Source organism: Apostichopus japonicus, chromosome 20 (assembly GCF_037975245.1).
Source record: "Apostichopus japonicus isolate 1M-3 chromosome 20, ASM3797524v1, whole genome shotgun sequence".
In the NCBI taxonomy this organism is placed as follows: domain Eukaryota; kingdom Metazoa; phylum Echinodermata; class Holothuroidea; order Aspidochirotida; family Stichopodidae; genus Apostichopus; species Apostichopus japonicus.
The window spans coordinates 8,163,279-8,185,220 of NC_092580.1; the positions used below are offsets into that span (position 1 = coordinate 8,163,279).

A 21,942-nucleotide genomic window follows, 5' to 3' on the forward strand; every position below is an offset into this window, starting at 1 on the left:
TGAAGACCGCGAAGGGTTGTTCGTAAGCATGATCGACTTAAATAAAATCTGGATAGTTTGAAACTTTATAACAAAAATTGAACATTTATGTATTTAGTTTATACTTAACGAATATTAATTGTAAAAATTTACGTAATAAAAATTGCTTTCAATAATTCAAATGCTGCATAAATAGGGTGAAAGTTATAATACGTTATAAGATTCAGAAGCAGTTACCCTCAGCATAATCAAAGTTCCCAAATACTTTTAGCAGACAGCTGTTACCCAGCGATAACGTGTAACTTTAGTACACATTGCAAACCTAGCGTGATCAGTGCATATACAAACTCAAGCAGAACGAAGCACCGATTAGTTACTGTCGTGTAACTTAGGACTTTTGTTTGAGATTTTTCGTTGTTCCCATTCAAACCAGTCACCACGTTCTTAACAAAACGATTCGTTTAACTGCTTTAAATTGTCAGAAGGACTTACGATTCGAATAACAGGTTTAAGATGGCCTATGCAATACGTTTGAACTCGCGTCTCTTTGCAAACGCTCGACGAAGCTTTACTGCATCATATCTAACTCATGGTTGTCAACAAGTTTCAGGAGGGACAACGAATGTAGGCAATTGGCCTAACCTTTACCTCCAGAAAAGTTACTCCAGTTCAACACAAAGTGATGCCCAACTTATATTACCCGATATTTCACCAAATGCTTTCGCTAAACGCTTAAACGAGAAAGGAATAAATCGTGTCTACTGGGTAACAAGTCCAAAAGAACGTACAGTGAGTTGCAGTCACCCAGATTTCGCCCAATTCGGGTCGATATTTGGGAAAGGGGACAGAGATTACAATGACCACGAAGGCATATTTCTTGAAGTTGGTAAACGAACAAATGCACTACTTGGCGCTTTTATCTGGCGATCGAATCGCGGACAAGCAGTGAGTATTGATATATTTAGTCTTGCTAGGCCTAAAAAAGTTTAGGCCTACCACAATAAAAGAAAACGTATGTACACTGGCCTGTGGGGGTTACTACATACAATTTATAGTTGTAGGACTGAATACAAACGTTCTTGGTGATGTGTTATTGCATCAATAAAATTGATCACACTTGGACCTAAAGGCTATGTATGCATGCAAAAGTTTGTACAAGTGCTAGGTTAGTTAATTGTGTGTTCATTGATCAAATAAAAAATCAATGTGCGTTATCAAGTTTAGTTATAATTTACCCTATATCTTACATAGAATGATGTGACCAAGGTGTTCTATGTTACATTTACAGTGTCATCTTACTTTGGGAGATTGAGATTATTCCATTTATAAATGGGAGTAGGGTGCTCCTACAGTACTGATGTGGTGTTGTTGCTTCCACTGCTTTTTGATACATTCTCTTTAACAAAAACACATGTACAGTAGGGAATCTATGCATTTGGCATTTTTCATACAGGTTTGCATTTGATTCTCAAAATATAGAAGTCAAAGTTTAATCTTTATTTATTGACATCAAAAAATGAAAAAGTGTAAGGAGTAGCCTGGCACAAACACTGGTGCAGATTGCCATGTTGGGCCATATTGGTATATATATGGCCTACTTGGTTGGATCAAAGGGCTGTTAGTAATTAATGTGCAGCCCATTCCTGCCCATGCAAAAATCTCAAATATAAATATAGAACTTTCTGAAATATTGCTGGAATAAGCAAATCAACAGCTTTATATATTCAGGGAGCAACATAATAGACAACAAAACTAATATTCTGGAGAAAAAGTTGAATAATAAATTCACACAACTTACAGTTAATTTCTCTTCTCATTATCCCAAAGAGAATGTGCTTCTTCATACCAACAGAAGGCAGACAACTCTGATTAAATATAAACACTCACTTAAACACTTGCCTTAGAACCTCAACTGCATGTCTTAAACCCTAACTACCCAGGTGAAAGTTAACAATACCAATAGATGCAGTGCCTTGTGAACAAGAATAGATGGAACGTAGGTTGGGAGGTTGGTACTGTATCTCATGATGTGGATGCCCCATACAATAAAGTCCTGCAGGAATCCTATAGGATTCCTGTATGGAACAGGATTCCTTCCAAACGTACAAGAATCCTTCATATGAATGCAGGATTCCATGATGCATGTACAGGAATCCTTCATAATCATGCAGGATGTGGCCAAATCTTGGCATAAATCCTGCAGGATACTGCATATAATCCTGCAGGATTTTATGCAGGACTTTTGACCTGAACCATTAGATGGAAAATGGATTATGTTTGGTTAGTATTATAGATTATAGAACAGAAGCTTGCTGAGTCAATGTTGGAAGAGGAAATAACATTCTCTATACATTTCTGGTTGATATATGTGATCAGAGACACTGCAATATTCATATCAGAAATATGACATTACATATTAGAGGTAAATATCAAAATTGATATGAACAGCTAGATGCTTATCTGGTTTGACATTAAATGATGGAAGGATTTAATTGGATAAAGATTTGAATTAAGATGAGGTGTTCAGGATTGGTCATTTCAGTGATGACATGAGTGTGTAAGTTCTACTTTGTGGACTGTGTATGTACTCTATTGCAAAGGTCATTTCCTTCCCAAGAAAAGAGATAAAATCATGAGTAACAACAGTGAAAAGTTGTGCAGAAGCTGACAGTTTTAATGAGTTCTAAGCAAACCTGGACAGGATTGAAAAACACAATGTATACATTCTAAATATAAGGATAGGACATGCAGTCTGAATTTAATTCATTTATTTGTTTTATCGCCAATTTTGTACAATGGGAAAGGAAGTCTCCTACAGTATAAAGTCTTAAAAAAACTTAACAAGGTAGGAGACTCCCTGGGAGAAAAGAAAAGAAAAATGTACAAATACATATAATACAGAATATACGTAAGGATTCAATATACCTGTACAGTAATAATATCCTAATGATGCTGAGATGGATATGTGAAAAGATTATATAATACTAGTACGAGTTAATAAGTTCCTTTTTCAAATGTCTGGTGAATGTGAGTTTTGAAGTTATAGACTTCAAATTTTTTGATAGATCATTCCAAATTTGTATTGCTCTGTTACGAAGACCGAATTTCCCTATGTTGCTATGGTAAAAATTGCAATGAGCAATGTCGGCTTGTGTTGTGTGATGGTTATGTGAGACCCTGTTACTACATACAGTATTAAGTCATTAAAAGTGACTGGCAATAATCCATTCCATGCTTGGTAAGCAAAGGTAGCAACATTGACTGTTATAATATCACCAAGTTTTAATAAATTTAGGAACTTGAATATTCCACTAGTATGTTCAAGTGGTGGGGCATTAGCAATGTGACGTATAGCCCTCTTTTGAAGAATATTATGCAGTCAGTGTTAACATTGTATGTACCAGACCAAATAGTTGTACAGTAGGATAGGTGTGGCAGAACTAATGTTTGATAAAGCATTCTAAGGACATGCTGTGGGAGGAAATATTTCAGTTTAGATAATATACCAGTATTTTTTGCTACAGTGTTACATACTGACGAAATATGGTTATTGAAAGTTTGCTATCAATGTTAATACCAAGAAACTTAGTTTCAGTTACACATTTAATTATTTTACCGTAATATCCTTATCCCAACGAAATGCTCTTTTACTACTAGTCTACTAAAAACAATATACTTAGTCTTATCAATATTAATGTTTGCTGCGAACCAATCACAGAACTTATCCAGTTCACAAGAGACAGTACTTTGGAGTGAATTTACGTTCTTCGAGTGAAAGGAAAGATTGGTGTCATCGGCAAATAAGACTGTATGAGCGATGTTGTGTTTACGTTAATTGTAAATCTACAAAGTTTAAAATCTTGAGAAAGAACGCTTAAGTGTCATCTTAAGACATACATGTAGTCAAACAAAAGAGATTGTTTTGTTTCTTAAGCTCAGACAAAGAAACAATTATCAAACAATGGTGAAAATGCTTTATAACGTGTACTTAACGATAAAGGTTTGGGTTGAAACTGTCCAATATGGTTTTTAAAAGATACATAATTGAAGCATAGAAATGTATATGTACCTTTATGCTAGGTACACTCTTTAAAGGACTTAAAATGCTAAGATTGAACAAACAAATACTGATATCACCACGTATGACTCCATTCCTTGATACAAAATATAAAATGAGTAATTGGCGTATATTACTCCATCTTGGTCTTTTAGAACTTCCATCATTACACTAATTCAATTCGAATAGCTTGTAACAAGTCCAACAAATAGATGTGGCATCTTTTTTTCAGAAATATGAATGCTAGATGAGGGTTTTTGTTTTCATATATGAAGGAATCTTTTACCTTTCAAGAAAGTCATCTTGCTAGTTTAAAATGTACTAAAATCATAATTGGCAAAGATAGTAACAAAAGATCACTATGTGATTACTCTGAACATGACACATGTTAGGTTCGAAGTATAAGAACTGAGAATTCATGTCTCTTGACAGTGATTAAACACTGGAGTATGTGCATTCTAAAAAGACACTGCATTTGCCATTCAGACAGATCTCAAAAGAATCATTAGTAAGTTTATGAAAATTGAGTATTCCCATGAACTTGATCCTAAAAAGACAATGGAAGCTCAAATCTATGTTTCATTGTCGGAGTCATCACTCCAAGATGGTTCAGTACTTGAATCATCGGCATCAAACTCGGAAGCCACGTCTGGTCGGCTACTTTGAAAATCTTCGCTCAGTTCCCCCTCTTGGAATAGATGATCTAGGAGAGCCGGTCCCTCAAACCAGTCAGGGCTGTAGCACCCATTCTTGCTCTTCCAACTGTAGTTCTGTGGATCCAAGCCAGGCAAGACTCTTCCTCAGAGTGTTAGAATTATAATGTGGGGAACTGTAATTTTTGCCCAGGCCAGCAAATGCCAAAATATTTAGAGGCTTAGGTGAAAGTGTTATCTTTATTTTGCTTAGAGCAGCGAATAGCTAAATAGGATAAAACACTGGTCTTGTGTACAGTAACTCCAATTTATGCTGGAAACAATATAATCATGAGCTTGAAATGTCATGTAACAAGGCACATATATCCAATTCTTTAGACCCATATATAGGGCCACATTGGGCCACCTTTTCTTTCTATCTGGTGGGACCTATGCAGAAGAAAATTTGTCTTGCATTGGCAGTTCTTTACTCTGTGGAAAGTACCTTTGCATTTAATATTGTTTTTGTGTGGTTCCAAACCGGTTTTGAGTGGTACCTTGCATATTTAATCTGGGTCAATGCTACGATAATGGGCATTTTGGGCCATATTTGGGGGCGTCTGGCGGGCCCTTAGCAGTAGAAAATTTGTCTGGCATAGGCCATTCAGTACTTTGTGGCATTCATGCATTAGGTTTACATTGGTTTCAAGTGGTACCTAGTTCGTTTGATCAAATGCATTTTTATGGGCCCTTTTGGGGCGTCTGGTGGGCCCTTTGTAGCAAAAAATTTGTCTGGCATGATGATTTCCATAGTCTGTAAGATCAACCCGAGCATTCCAAACCGGTTTTGAGTGGTACCTTGCATATTTAATCTGGGTCAATGCTACGCTAATGGGCATTTGTGCCATATTTGGGGGCGTCTGGCGGGCCCTTAGCAGCAGAAAATTTGTCTGGCATGGGCCATTCAGTACTTTGTGGCATTCATGCATTAGGTTGACATTGGTTTCAAGTGGTACCTCGTTCGTTTGATCAAATGCATTTTTATGGGCCCTTTTGGGGCGTCTGGCGGGCCCTTTGTAGCAGAAAATTTGTCTGGCATGATGATTTCCATAGTCTGTAAGATCAACCCGAACATTCCAAACCGGTTTTGAGTGGTACCTTGCATATTTAATCTGGGTCAATGCTACGATAATGGGCATTTGGGCCATATTTGGGGGCGTCTGGCGGGCCCTTAGCAGCAGAAAATTTGTCTGGCATGGGCCATTCAGTACTTTGTGGCATTCATGCATTAAGTTGACATTGGTTTCAAGTGGTACCTCGTTCGTTTGATCAGATGCATTTTTTATGGGCCCTTCTTGGGCGTCTGGCGGGCCCTTTGCAGCAGAAAATTTGTCTGGCATGGGCCATTCAGTACTATGTGGCATTCATGCATTAAGTTGACATTGGTTTCAAGTGGTACCTCGTTCGTTTGATCAGATGCATTTTTGGGCCCCTTTAACCGGCCCCAGGGGCCACATGCAGCAGAGCGACCACGGCAGACATCCACTTTTGGATATACTGGGTTTTTCCACAAACGTTCCAATACTCAGATATTGGTACCTCGTTCGTTTGATCAAAGTGCACTGGGCTGCCGGTCTAAACCCGAGTAGGTTTAGTTATCGTGGATTAAACCCGCTCGAATAAATAAGGTTAATAAAGTCAGTAGATATGCTTGCTTTAGATAAATCAATATTAAAATCTCCCATAATATAGGTACAGTACTGCAGTGGTCATTAGCGATGGTGCTAAGGATAAGCTGCATATTTAAATTGAAATCATCATTCGAACTGTTGGGAGGTCTGTATACACAACCAACAAAGTTTTTCATTACTAGGTGTACTCGTTTCAATGAATATAGCTTTGATAGAATTGTTTAAAATAGACAAATCTGTACAGTGTTTAAAATTAAAGTCATTATTTTTGAAAAGGCAAACACCACCACCCAGGCTTCTTTCATTACGATGCTGTTCAATTACTGTGTAATTGTCAATCTTAATAAGAGGAGATATTCGTAAACCAGGTTTCAGTAAAACCAATTATGGAAAAATCTTGATTTAACAAAGAGATAAAAGTAGCATTATCGGAAAAGTGTTTCTTTAGACTTTGACTATTGTGATGTAGTAATGATATGCACTTATGGGATGGTGAGTTATTAAAAGAATAGATGTCATAGTACTTACAAGATACATTATTTTCGCTCATGTCTTCCGTGGAATTAGTGTTAAAAAGCATAATGCCTAGTATACAGTAAAGTTTGATTGCCATTTTAACTTTAATGAATTGAGCCCATTAGTTATAATTTCAGTTAGTTTCTATGGCCTCCTTTATTAGTAGTTCCTGTCTGTCCTTTCTCCTTAGTGCGGAAATTGTAGTTTTTCTCGATCGCTGGTTGTGTGGTTTTCTTTTGTTGACTGGTTAACTTCTTCGGTATAGTGTAGACTTCATCGGTTGAAGCTGCTCTCTTCATTCTTTGTGTTTTCTGTTGCCGAGGATCGAGTTCTCGTGGGTTGGGAATTTGATGTTGTAAGTAGGTTTTTCTTCTGCGTTTTATTTTATTTATCTGTTGGTTTGGTCTGTTTGTTATTGCTATTTTCACTATGTCTTTGCTTTGGTAAATCTTCGCTTTCTGTGCCCGTGTCGATCGAAGTTTCACTTTCGCCTGTGTCTAAGTTCGATTCAGTGGCCTGATCTGTCACTTGACTGTCTTTTCTGGTGTCTCCTTTAAGGTCAGGTTGTTTTTGAACCTCATCATTGTTCCCTTGATCAGATTCTCTTGATGTCTCATTGTGTTGCTGATCCTCCATGGTCTCTTGCTTGTAATCTTCTTCATATTCAGTGCTGTTGAAGCTTTTTTGGCCAAAGCGATGAGAGTTAAAGCACTCTATTGTTGGGCATCTTGATTCGGAGTGTCCCAGCTCATCACATTGTTTACATCTATAGTTTGGGCAGTTTCTCATTAGATGATCCTCTCCCAAGCAATTGTTGCAAACCCTACTTTGGCCATTGTGTTTGAGTCTTATATGAATGCCTCCAATTACAACAGCATATGGTAGACTTTTTACCTTGCATGGTAATTCAAGCCGCACAAATCGTGTCCCGTTTTGGATGTTGGGAAAGTCATTGTAGAATTCAGATCGAATTTTGCAGCCTTAATTTGTCGGTTAGTTCAGAATCATCAATAAAGACAGGGACGTTGAATAAACTTACAATCAATATATGTTTCGTTACACCCATCATGACGCAATCTTCTTTCCCAATATGTAAACCCGACTCCTGTAACAATTCGGCATCCGTCACGTTTTTAAGTGTGACAATCTATTGCCCAGAAACTTAAACACATCCGATGATGTTCATCCTTCCGACGTCACTTGAAATAGCATTTATCACATCAATAGCGTTAAAAGAGCAATCAATTATTTTTATGCTATTCTCCTTCAGGTTGTTGATTTTCTATTGTTGCTCCATACTAATTAGTGGACGGTGGCTAGAATTCGCAGAACTTATATCTGTAGTAAAGGGATGACTTGTGCCGAAAGACGCAGCCGCCTCCAATTCTGTAAAATGGTTTCCTTTCAAAAAGTGTTCCAAATTCAATTTACCAACCAATTAAATAAAATGCACAGTGTGATGTTGGTGAAAAATGGTAACTTCGCTTAAATTCTGACCTGATGGAATCACATCCAGGTTATTATTGTATTTAATATTTATAGCATTCCTGCATTCTTCCAACGATGGTTTTAACCTGCTTGATGAGTGGTATTGGGTATATTATTTACATGGGCTTCTCTCATCTATATGAGCTAATGCATCTCCTTAGACATTGATGAGCATCTGTTCAACCAACCAATTAGAATTAATATGCTAATTATTAAGGTGCAGTCTCTTTCTGTAATAACCCAATCGGAGCATGCTATGTTTACACAGTGCTGGATTTCTAGTCATCCTGGGATACAAACGCAAAGCAGGGATGCATGTGTCCATTTAAAATTTGAGGTCACATAGCAAACCATTATCTCGTGTAATAAAATTGTTCTTTCATCAATAATCTGTTATTTTCCATCAGTCAACTGCCTGTATATACAGTAATATTGTTATATGCACATTTCATGTACTGCCTTGCTTTGAACCACAGTAAGGCTTGCTTGTGTGCTGTACCAGCTACTACAGTACAATTAGCAAATGATACCACTGCTAGTTATAGCAAAACCCAAATCCTGCCAATAGCTGAGCTGTACAAGTTTCATTCATCACAACTCAATAAAAAGGATGAATTATTTAATAAGTACAATGAAGCCATGCCAACTGAATTGTATTGATTATGAAGCAATGCATACTTCTGTGAATGCATATACTTCTGAGTGAATGGCTTTCATAGCTGCATAAGAGTGGATCCATGCATTTTCTTTAGCAGCCTGATAAATACACAGTAATGTGGTTATGTACAGTATATACGAGGACTTTTACAGTTAACACCTTTTCTGGCATCCTAAACGTGGTTGAAGTTTTATGTTGGTTGTAAACATGTATATTTTCTGAAAATGGGCTCTGCATGAATGATAAGTTTGAAAATTTTGTGGTAAATAGGGGATTTTTTTTTTGGGATGAGGTGTATCTTAATATGACTGTTACATGTTCACATTCCTATTGAGTGCATGGTGGTACTGTATAGATTTCCTTTTAATATGGCATTGTATAATAATTTCACCTTTTTTTTTAAACTATCATTAAGTCTTAATAGTGGTGCTTTTGCATTGTACTTAACATATTTAGCTGAAACTATATTTCATTTCGGTTTATGGTGATGCTATTGCATACACATGTTAAATAATATTCCCTTATTATTGATTCTACAGTGTGGAGGAGTACGTTTGTGGAACTATGAACGAATGGAAGACTTTTTGAGAGATGGACTCCGACTGGCCCAAGGAATGGGATTAAAATCTGCTCTTGCAGGCTTGTGGTATGTTAGAAGGAATAAGTCTGTATGCAGTGGCGGAGCCTCCATACAGTCAGGGGGGGCAGATGCCCCCCCCTGACGGACTCAGATGGACTGCTGGCGCCCTTTTCAGCTCTTTCACCACTTTTTACTTATTCTAGATTATTGACTTTTTTATTGCGCTCTCATCTACTAATTGACATTTGTCAAATTTTGTTGGTGTAATTTGGCGATGACACCTATTTATTCTTGGTTTATCTGCAAATTAGCCAGGCCCGGAAAGGGTCATTTCTGGCGATCTAGGGAGTATCTTTACTCAATTTTTTTTTGTACGCTTCGCGCCAACCAGTGGTGGCGCTTGGCTTAGATAGTGACGAAAGCGCCCCTACAGACCATTCTTGCCCATCCTGACCAATACCCCTAGCTCCGCCACTGTCTGTATGCACATGCTGCACAGCATTGTGTGACTTGCGAAATCTTTGCAGCAGTTTTTGTACACAGAACCTTAGAATGTTAACATAGAATTCATGGAACTAGTCTCTTCTATGACCAGAACAAGCATTACAAGGTCCAATATACAGTAAAATCTTCGGCAAAATAATAGCAAAGAGTTATGTAAAATGTCAAAATTAATACCTAAATTATGTTATATAATGATTTTACCTTCATTTTGCTGAAATTAGCAAGTTAATGGAGAATGAGTTAACACTGTAATCAAGTAGGGATCAATTAACACCTTTGATTTAACTTAAACAATGCATGAGAATCTTCCTTTTGTGTTCATATCTAATGATTTTCCATTTCTAGGGCTGGTGGAGGTAAAGGTGTGGTGCAGATGCCAGAGGGAGAACGCCACAAAGATGCAGAGTTTAGAACAGCCATGTTCCATGATTATGGGGAATTTCTGTCGTCATTAAATGGTTGCTATGGTAACGTAATTTCTTTCCTTACTAACCATACCAAAATATCTAAAAACTGAACTGACATGGCAGTCCTGCGTGGACGATATGCCTCTAAGTATTAAGAAATGAACTTACATGGCAGTCCTGCATGGACCATATGCCCCTAAGTATTTAAGAACTGAACTGACATGGCAGTCCTGCATGGACCATATGCCTCTAAGTATTTAAGAACTGAACTGACATGGCAGTCCTGCATGGACCATATGCCCCTAAGTATTTAAGAACTGAACTGACATGGCAGTCCTGCATGGACGATATGCCTCTTTAAAAACTATTTTTGTTCGGCTGAAAGTACAGTACTTCCAAATGTATATTAACTTGGTATTCCATTTGAGAATATTTGACATCCTTTTGAGATATTAAATGAAAATGGTGCACACACGTACCTGTGCTGTAGACAGTAATAATTAATTGAGGGGGTGGGTGAGGGTGTGGGGTGGGGTGGTCAAAGTATGGGACTCAAGGGAGACCAAACATCTGTGAAAGCAATCAATAAGTTTACACATGAAGTACTGTGGGCCCTATGTCATAGATATGTCATTCTTGTCCTGCATTCTGGATACTTCAAAGGTCACACTGGCCATGCATTAATTCAGAGATATAAGCTCAATATGTACAGTATATTGTCAGTGTGAAAGCTTACTGGTCAGTTTGTAATTAGTTACATTTGTAATTGTAAGTCTGTCACCATACAGACTACCATATGTACTAGCATGTTCCCTGTACTCAGACGTAAGCATTCAAAGTATAATTAATATGATCTGAGAGTATTGTTTGAATTTAACAAACATAAGTATCTCATGTACAGGAACTGATTGTACTTGCTATATCATAAAGTTGATTAAATTTGTCAAACTTATATGATATGTCACTGAATTGGTTTCATTAAAAGTAAATTTTTTATTTGTTGAATTTATGCATTTTTCAGTCCAGTTGTATCGGTGTAGTTCAGTCGTAACTAAGGGCTAATGAATTTTATAATATTGCATTCATCAAATTTCTTTTATATGAAGACATTTCAATTGATTGTAGGACCGGTGTGTAACAGTTAAATCTGATGCATAGAGAACTTAATATCTTTTAGTCGGCAAACAGGGTCAATAATTGCAGTGTATAAGTATATATTTTCTGAACAAACCAACATGAAATAATTTGTTAAAAATCATAAACAAGCGTGCAGTATGATGGTCATACTTCAGCTTTCCATCTGTCATCCATTATGATTTCACATGACATTTGTGAAGAGATAAATGCCTTGCCCACTGTAGAAAAACCTTGCTGCAAAATACTATTTTTTCCTCAACGGTGCTTTTTTATCTTTAAAACTAACCAGGTTTATTGATGAGATCAATTTCGATGTCAATATTTTACCTATCTTTTCCAAATTGATTAGCAAGGCTGTTGCATTTTATATTTGTGGTTAATTCACATTTATTGGGGTGAGGTTAGAGCTGACAATACTGGTATCACATATAATATACACGTCCTTGATTGACTGCAGATCAATAACGCCTGATAACAAAAGTGCTGGTTCTCAGCTGTAATTAGCAGCACCAGTAATTAAGTTTCCTGAAGTTAACATGTATTACAAACTGATTGATCAACGGTGAACCTCACCATAGTTTGCACAGTACATACATGTAAGGTGGAGGTGGCTCCATTCTATCACTGGGACACAATAACACCATCCACAATTACTTAATTAAAACATGATTAACAGTGTTGCTCCCATTAGTATACTTCTCCATCCCTCATCATTTGTTGTATCTGCTAGGCTGTTTACTCTTCTACCTCACCTCCCCACTGGTCTTCTCTCGTCTACTAAACTACGCTGTCTATCTGGTGGTAAACTGATGTTGTTTTGTTCTCATTCGTTCCTAATTTTGTCAGTTGCTGCTGAGGATGTTGGCCTCAATGTCAATGACCTGGATGATGTGAATACATTCACTAGATACACCACCTGTATATCAGAGACAAGAGGCGGCTCAGGAAACCCTTCAGTAGCCACAGGAAAAGGTACTTTCTCTTCATAGAATGTTCACACATATCCACCTCTTGCGATAATGCTGTGTTGCCACTAGTAGTCTTTGTGAAATAAAAAGTCTTTTGCACATTGTTGCTAAGGAAGTATACACTAGCAGCTTGTCAAACTTCAAGATCCATGTTTACCTTGCTGCATATATGGTAAATTCCAGAGTAACCTTGCAGGTTTCTCTCATGAACATATATAATGGTGTATTACCCAATTCACATAATACCACACAGTAATATTGTATCATAATAATATAAAATGCCCATAATAATATTGTTGCATATTGTATTACATGGTACAGTGATATACTATGATAACAGTTATATTGTTATTTTTTTAAATATATTACAGTTCAATAATATTGTATACTAGTAATATGTGTGTCCTTTTCTTCTGTTTCTAGCACTACTGTACCATTAACATGGCCCTATAAATAAACTTTAAAAGTAATTTTTTAATGTTACAAGTTGAAATATTACCAAAAGAAGTCATCCACAACCTACAGTAAATCACATTGCCACCAGTTACAGGAAACTAACAATTACTCCAGTAGCATCAGTTCAATTGGATATTATAAGGAATCAGTTATAGTCTTTAGATCAAGAACTGTGAAACACAATAACAACCCTTTTACAGTAAAATATGTTACACAGACCATATGGGTTGGAACAGACACTTAAATGAGTCAACTGATGGTTGGTTGCTAAACACAATCTCTCTATAATCTCTCACTAATTTCATTATTTTATTTAATAAATGTTTATGTGTCTCATTTCTTGTTATAGGGGTAATATGTGCCATGGAGGGGGCACTAGATCACCTACAAATGGGTACCTTGGCAGGCAAATCTATTGCCATACAAGGAGCTGGTAATGTTGGTGAGTAACCTCTGGACCATTCCCCTCCCCCTCCCCCACCTCTCCCCCTTGTGACTTGAAATGCCAGTGACAGCTTTGCATGTGACTCTTGACTTCTTATAAAGAACAACCAGTTGATCTCTCACCTAAGTTATTTAATCATGGAAAGGTCCACATATTTAATTCAATTTTTCAATCCATTATACTTAGCAATGATTTTTACTGCATTGAGGAATCATTGTATCAAGTGACTATTTTGTTTTCTTCTTCAGCTACTACAATTGTAGATGGCCTCCTGCAGAGAGATGTAGGGAAGATCTTCATTACCGATTGCAATGTGGATACAATTAAAAGGATGCAGGAAAAATTTTCACAGGTAAGAAGTGAATTATTGATGGGAGGGCCCTGCAGCTAACCCCGGTTATCACTGGATGCTAAATGCCCAACCACTCACCCCATCTTCAAGTGGTTACTTTACACCGGCGCTGAGTCAGGCAAACCTTTTATCAAGATTGGATTGTTAAGTTTTATAAAAAATGCATCTCATTGCTTTGATTAGAGAAACAACATGTAAGTATAAAGTTACTTGTTCTTGAGATATGAGCTTGTATGTTTGACCTCTGCTGAGCTTTGGCATTTAGGACTCATGTTCCTGTAGCTTATTTTATTTAATTGGAATATTATGTTAATGAAGCAACCTAACCATAACACCTGCTGGCAGTGGCGTAGGAAGGTACTTTTGAGTGGGGGGGCTGAAGACTGATGGCTGGCCTGGGGGAGGGGTTTAAGGGGAGGGGGTGTACCCCTCCCCTTTGTATTTTTTTTGCATTTCCAGGTGGCCTCAGATGCAATTTGGTGCAATATAGCACACTTCAACCCACCCACTCCATTTTGTATATAATTTTGCATTTTCACCTGGCCTTAGATGCAATTTGGTGCTCCAAATGAGATTTTTTTCTCATTTAGAAATGAAAAAGGGGTTTTTTGACTTGCGAAGCGGGGGGGGCGGAATGATACTTCCGCCCCTCCATGTTTTTCACTGGGGGGGCTGGCGCCCCTCCAGCCCCCCCGGTTCCTACGCCCTTGCCTGCTGGTATATATATGTATATTTGTTTTTCATTTACTATTGTGACAGGATAGTGATAAAGTTGAAATAGTGAAGGTTGATGTCGGTGATAACAGCGTCCTATCAGCACCTTGCGATATATTGTCACCGTGTGCCCTTGGAAATGTGAGTCTGTTTTTTTAAAAAAAAACTTACTTTGCAAGAAGTAATCTAGTGTATGGGGATGTTGTGAGAGTGTGTAAGGATCACATTATTTCAAATTAAATGCTTGTTTACAGTGTTACATCATACAATCTCATAGAAAACATGGAATCACTAAGCCTGTTGATTTTCTGGTTATTCAGGTAATAAATAGTATCACATAAGATTGATTTAATCTTTGGTAGAAATATATAAATAATTTACAGGGTGTATAGGAAGGGGAGAAATATTAGCAAGCAGTGCTGTAGAAAAGTACAACTTTGTGGTAAGACATATTACAACAGGTGCTTGAGTTAATGGCACCTATTTGTCCGGTGACCAAGTGAGTGGCACCTATATGTCCAGTGCCTGAGTTAATGGCACCAATGTCTGGTAAGTGGCACCTATGTCCGGTGACTGAGGTAAAGGCACCTATATGTCTGGTGACTGTGATAATGGCACCTATATTTCGGTGACCGAGTTAGTGGCACCTTGCACCTATATGTCTGGTGCCTGAGTTAATGGAACCAATATGTCTGGTGCCTGAGTAAGTGGCACCTATATGTACGATGACTGAGTTAATGGCACAGGTCTTTATGTCTATTGACTGAGTTAGTGGCACCTATATGTCCATTGACAGGTAATGGCACCAACATGTTCAGTAACTGTGTTTAATAGTGGCACCTATATTTCCGGTGACTGAGTTAGTGGCACCTATATGTACGATGACTGAGTTAATGGCACAGGTCTTTATGTCCATTGACTGAGTTAGTGGCACCTATATGTCCATTGACAGGTAATGGCACCAACATGTTCAGTAACTGTGTTTAATGGTGGTACCTATATTTCCGGTGACTGAGTTAGTGGCACCTATATTGGAACCAATATATCAATTGGAACCAATATGTCTGGTGCCTGAGTAAGTGGCACCTATATGTACGATGACTGAGTTAATGGCAGCTATATGTCCATTGACTGAGTTAGTGGCACCTATATGTCCATTGACTGAGTTAGTGGCACCTACATGTCCATTGACTAAGTTAGTGGCACCTATATGTCCATTGACTGAGTTAGTGGCACCTATATGTCCATTGACTGAGTTAGTGGCACCTATATGTCTGGTGAAATACAGATACAGAGACTTGTAAATAGTAACAGTAGGTAACTTAGCATACTGGTGATACATTCCAGGCAAGGGTATTACATATTACAGTTGGAATACATATTGCAGCTATATGCCTGACAAATAGCAGTGAATTTTTTGCAAAACTCTGATTGATGAGGGAAAAATGTTGGTGTTTCCAGGACAAAGAGATTACCTTTCCTTTACTTAGACTTCATCAAGGATCGCAAAGGGACAAATACAGAGAGGAGTCTCTCTGATCTAGCCATATAAAGCAAATTGTCTCAAGCAGAAACCTTGACTTTCTTTACTAAGAAAAAGTGCAGATCAGGCTTGGGGTAGTCGTAATCAGTAATCGTAATCGATTACAATCGATTACATTTTTTGAAGTAATCGTAATCGATTACTTTTGTGAAAATTGCAAAGTAATTGTAATCGTAATCCATTACAAGGGCAAAGTAATCGTAATCGTATTACATTTATGATTACAGTGAAATTTGAATGAGAAGGGCAAAATTAGTAGAAATGATTAAAACTAATTCTTACTATTGGCTTTTAGTGTGACCAAAGAAGTGTTCCTGCTTCTAGAATTCTCTAGCACAATAAACTTATACTAAGAAGTACTGGGGATTTGATCGCCATATTCAAGGATTTTTTATCACCTGAATTATTCTGTTCAATGCTGCCTCTCAGCGTTCAAAATCCTTTTTCATACACAACTGGTTGACATTAGTTGACATGGTGTGCTGATTATAGAAAATTATTTCATTAGTATATTAAACACTTAACAAACAATAACAGTCAGGCTGACAAAATACACCCTTTAAATTCATTTAAGTATTAGTAAATTTGATAAATAATTCCATTTGCCATGTTCAGTGGGCCACAAGGCTCAGGTGTAGCAGCTATTGAAAGCACATTGCTATTTATGTCAGTCTATTGTTCTCATTTGAAAACAGGAAAATCTTCATTTGTTTTACTTTAGTATTTGTCTGTTTACTCTTTGTCTGTTTAAATTGTATTTTTTACTGGACTTATGGGTTACACATCTTAAACGTGTTAAGGCATAAATGTGCAATGCCTGGTAGGAATTGTAGATATACTTCCACAATTTTGTCCGTATATACTGTGAATGCCCTTCCTTTGCCCTATTTCATTGCCCTTTTTCCCGGCGGAGAGTTATATTAAACAGATATGCAGAGGATTGTGCAAGTAACCACAATGTAATCGTGATTGTAATCACGATTACATTACAATGTAATCGTAATTGTAATCGATTACTTCAACTTTAGGCCGTAATCGTAATCATAATCATACATTCTCAAGTAATCGTAATCGTAATCGATTACATTCAGATGTAATCGCCCCAAGCCTGGTGCAGATCATATAAATGTAATGTTAGTGATACTACATTTTCTATCGTTAAATCTTCATATTTCTCTCCTTTAACATTACCTTACTCTCTCTCTTAACATTATTTCACATTTTTCTCCCAAAGATTTTGAATCCATCTACAATACCAGGGATTAAGGCAAAGATTGTTTGCGGTGCGGCCAATAACCAGCTAGGATGTCCCGCAGATAGTGAACTCCTTAGCAAACTTGGCATTACATATGTAGTAGACTTTCTAGCTAACAGAATGGTAAAAGTTCTCCCTTTTCTTTATTACATTTTGACTAGTGCTCAATGAAGAAACAAAGTTTACAATATCTTTGCCTGATGTGACAGACAGTGTGTTCCATAGAAGCGAACAAATGATGATAGTCACCCGGTAGAATTCTGCCAATCAACTGTTTGTAGTTTTGTGATAAGGTTTATACATAGAGGTCTGGAAGGTTTGTTAAAGGGATATTCCAGTCACAGCAAGTTGACTTTCAATGACTGCGTATTGTTGAAGACCACAACCTGTTAGCATGTTATATATGGGAGACTCTTTGGTCAATTGTGATGCAGGCCATTGGCAATAGCAGAGAAGGTGAAATTATCACCATGGCAAATGAGACAAGATACTTAGTGCTCTTTATAATGTATAAATCATTCATGGCATGAGAAAGTACTTGTTAGAGGGTAATTGCATTTTGATGAGACCCTCAAAGTTTAGAGCAGATTGACAACTGCGCAAGCATTCCAGTACACCAAAGGAGACATCAACAGCAAAGATTATAATATGAACTTTTACCTCTTGAAGAACTTGTGTCCCAACGACACCTATTTCCTAAACTGAATTTATCAACCCAAAAGAAGTTCCCTTCAAATAGGAAAAATGTTTTTTACAGGTTGCAAAATATGTGTTCTATCTGCCATTTTCACAGCATATTCTGCTGTAAAACCAGTGCATCAGTGTTTCAAACATTCTTGATGTTTTTGACTATTGCTTTAAACCAAATTGTAAGAGAAGCTAATGTACATTTGTTAAGTAAAATTAAACTTTTACTAGGTTACATAATATTAACTATTTGGATAAATAATGATAAGTAAGGCCATTACAAGAAGATAAATGTGGGCATGGTGGAACTGAGTACTATTTTTCTAATATAGTGGAAAGTTTGATGACAGTTTTAGAGTTTCTTGATTTTGCTGATATTATATACATATTTATGCTGTAATATAAATGTTTTTGTCATATTTTTCTCATGATGTGATCAGTAATAAACATAGCAGTATTTCTTTCTCTACTAGGGAATCGTTAACTGTGCTAATGAAACCTACGGACGGCTTACAAGTGACCCTGCCATTGAAAGACACTTTGGACGAGATTGGGAGAACTCTGTGAGTATTTCAATTTTGAAGTTTCAATATTTCATTTTCCCTGCTACTCCCTTCTTCACAAGTTAAGACAACAGTCCCCTTCATTTTGGCTTCAATCATTCTGCTATGCACATAGTCCAGGAAAAATTCAACTTTAATGCCAAGCAAGTCGTTTTGATTTGATTTGATTTGATTTGATTTTATTCGGCAAGATATCAATCTTCAACTGCATACAAACAAAAAAATTGCACATAAAGATAAACATTTAAAATACAAGAAGGGAATATACTTAAATGCATTAAAAAGAAGTTTCCCTAGAAAGATAGAAGATTGAGATTTTTCGGTCATGTAGCAAGACTCCAGGAGGACGCTCCAGCAAAGGTTGCTTTAAGAGAAGCACTGAGACATACTGCTAAACCAATAGGAAGGCCTGTGACTACCTTGCTTGGAAAGTAAAGTCGCAATTTATGGACGTTATTATTAACAATTTCGAGGAAGCAATAAACCTTGCGCAAGATCGTGATACGTGGCGGAGGTCAATCACTGAGCATGTCATATAGACGAGACTCAGCTTACTACTACTACTAAGTCGTTTCCCTTTTATTTAAGCAGTTCAGAAGTCTGCCAGCAGTAATGTGATTGCACTGTACGTTGAATCATCAGGATTTAATAGATACACATCTGTAAACTTGCTGGGTCAGATACCTGCTTAAAATGATAACAGTGATGGGTATGTCATCATGTGATGGGTATGCTTTCATATCTAGTATTGTCAGATATGGTTTGTGCAATTAAAACTCTTACGTAGTTTTGGTTTGACTGCCTCCACTTTCATTTCTAGCGTGTTGCTTTGTCTATAGATGCTACTGACAGCAGACACTGACCTGTATTAATTTTATTCTAGGTGTTTTTAATGACCAAAGCTACAATAGCAAAGGCAGACAAGGATGGGATCAGCACGCATGAAGCAGCCAATCGGATCGCAGATGAGCTCAGCTTACAGTTACATCCAATTTGGCCAAACAGAAGCAAAGAGATCATTGAATCATTGGTCAACGCAAAATGGCATCTTCAAGAACGTTAATGAATATTAATGAACCAGGTTTGATTTGTATACGAACAATCAGACCAATCACAATATGCATGCATATTAATGCTTTGTTTAAGTTCAGTAGATCAAGCTGTATGATTCTTCCTAATTAGACTTATTTACTTCAAAGTAAGGTTTGGGTATTGTTTTTACCAGTCGAGTTTTGTGGCTAAAGTTGTCTCCTCAGTGAGACAGGAAACTGAAAAAAAATCAGAAATAATTTATTGCTCGAGAAGGTTAAGTAGATTTAAGTAAATTACCACTGACAATCACACACACAGACAGTACTCCATTCTACCATATTTAACTTATCAATGTCCTGCTATCTGATGCAATTTAAATCTAGTTAACAACTGATGGAAGGTGAAACATCTCTAAGGGTTAGTTAGGACATGTACACATCTAACAGATCTAAGTATTTAACCATGAGGCTTTATAGAAATGAGGCTTTACTGGTCAAGCAAGTAGCATGTCATATCATTTTTAAAGTTTTTTAATCATGGTTTTCACACACTATTAAGTGATGTCTCCTTTTGCTTTCTTAAGTTGCCAAACTTTTATCTTTAATATCATCAACAAATTTATTGATTACATGTAGATAAAATTCAAAGAAAGGTAAGTTTGTTTATTTTGCATAAAGTATCCATCACAATCTTGCTTTTAGTTTTATTCAATTATTTAACAATCAGGTTTGAATAGTTCATGTTAGTTACTGTATATTATTTTATCTTAAGCCAAATCCAAGTATTATAGTGGATTCCATAAGAATATAAATTTATAGCAACTAATGATTCAAATAGGAAATTTTTACATTCAGTAACATGCTAGACAAGAAAAATTTTTTTGACGGGTATTTTAAGCTTATTGCAATGATTGGCAAAATGTTTTTATACTATAATATCTGTGCAATTTGGTTTTTGCCAAAGTATGTGTATTATTATTATTGAACATCAAAAGTAACAATGACATGTGTTTCTGGACTCAGTCATCATTATCCTTCCATAATTCATAATTGCATACATTAAGTCAAGTGTTTATCAGAAATAATGTCAGTGTCTAACCTAATGTCTTTAATTCTATTCACATTTTCTGTGTTGTTTGTGATCATGTGATGAGTAAAGTTTTGTTTCAATTAATTTCTTTGTGAACTGAATGCAATACCAATTCCTTTCATCTTACAATTTACTACAAGGAAAGGAACCTTACAGTATCACTGGTATAATATTACACAATAACTCTGGGATGTTAAATGTTCGAATAACTTTAATTATGCAAATATTTCATAGAATACTGCCAGTGAAGTGTCATTTTATAATCTTTTGTTGATCATGGAACAAACTTCTGATACTCATCATTTTAGAGGCTTTTAAAAACTTATTTAACTGAGAAATAACTCCAGTATTAGTGAACATTACGTCACCATTAACGCCGTCTAAAATTGTTACTGTTTTTAAGCTTTTAGTTTTCTAAAGAATAAAGAGAATTAGATCATATTTTAACTGTCATGGGTATTTTTATAAATTTCTAGGAGACTTATGTAAGGTTTTTGCTGTAAGATATTTATCATATTTATTTGGTGGACAGGGAACGAGGCAAATTTTATTGTTTGTTAATGCTATGAATAGAACAGAGTGTGAGAATGGCTGCAATCTGCTCTGACAGGACTCCTAACATATCAGTACTGTATGTAAGCAATCTATATTCATTATCATATCCATAAATCAAATGTTGATCATTTCGTCTTCTTTTATCACTAATTATCAGTTTGTTACAAAGTGTGCCAACGATGGTATGTGTTTGTATTTTGTGAATGATTTGTTTATAAACATAAGAAATATCCAGGGTGAATCTTACTGCAATTTTAAGCATTATACTGTCTTCCACAGTTTACACATACAGTATTCATACATATCAGTACTTTAAAGTTAGCATTTGATTTTTATCTTTAGTTCTCATTTTTCAATGTTACTTCTATTCTATAACTTTATAACTATAATTATCGGTATCTATAACTTTATACCCATATCAGGTGAATAAATATTCGGATGTTTTTTGCTGAAGCCTTTCTGGTATATGTCTTACAAGTTTCCTGTTTTATTTTCACATTATGTTATTGACTTTGTACATTTTTAACATGATGACTAGTAGTGTGGTAGTTAAATATATGATTACCCTGTGGTACAATATAATAACATGTTGAAAAATCATTACCGTGACAACATAGTGTTCCTCAAATGTAAC

At 36.4% G+C, this 21,942-nt stretch overlaps 1 protein-coding gene across 1 annotated transcript; it reads left to right on the top strand.

Annotated features, from left to right (window-relative positions):
- Positions 1–284: 284 nt before the first annotated feature.
- On the top strand, positions 285–21,769 carry LOC139960806 (leucine dehydrogenase-like). The gene is made up of 10 exons (XM_071959372.1): positions 285–924; positions 9,561–9,667; positions 10,451–10,572; positions 12,496–12,621; positions 13,423–13,515; positions 13,767–13,870; positions 14,630–14,725; positions 17,362–17,505; positions 18,543–18,632; positions 19,516–21,769. The coding sequence occupies exons 1-10, from the start codon at positions 493–495 to the stop codon at positions 19,693–19,695; spliced, it is 1,494 nt and encodes a 497-aa protein (XP_071815473.1). The 5' UTR covers positions 285–492; the 3' UTR covers positions 19,696–21,769.
- The last annotated feature ends 173 nt before the right edge of the window (positions 21,770–21,942 follow it).

Excerpts from the sequence above, each read along its gene's own strand:
- LOC139960806 (XM_071959372.1), top strand. The coding sequence starts at position 493 with ATGGCCTATGCAATACGTTTGAACTCGCGTCTCTTTGCAAACGCTCGA. Across the intron at positions 13,871-14,629 it reads TGCAGGAAAAATTTTCACAG|GATAGTGATAAAGTTGAAAT; the intron begins GTAAGAAGTGAA and ends CTATTGTGACAG. Across the intron at positions 18,633-19,515 it reads GACGAGATTGGGAGAACTCT|GTGTTTTTAATGACCAAAGC; the intron begins GTGAGTATTTCA and ends ATTTTATTCTAG.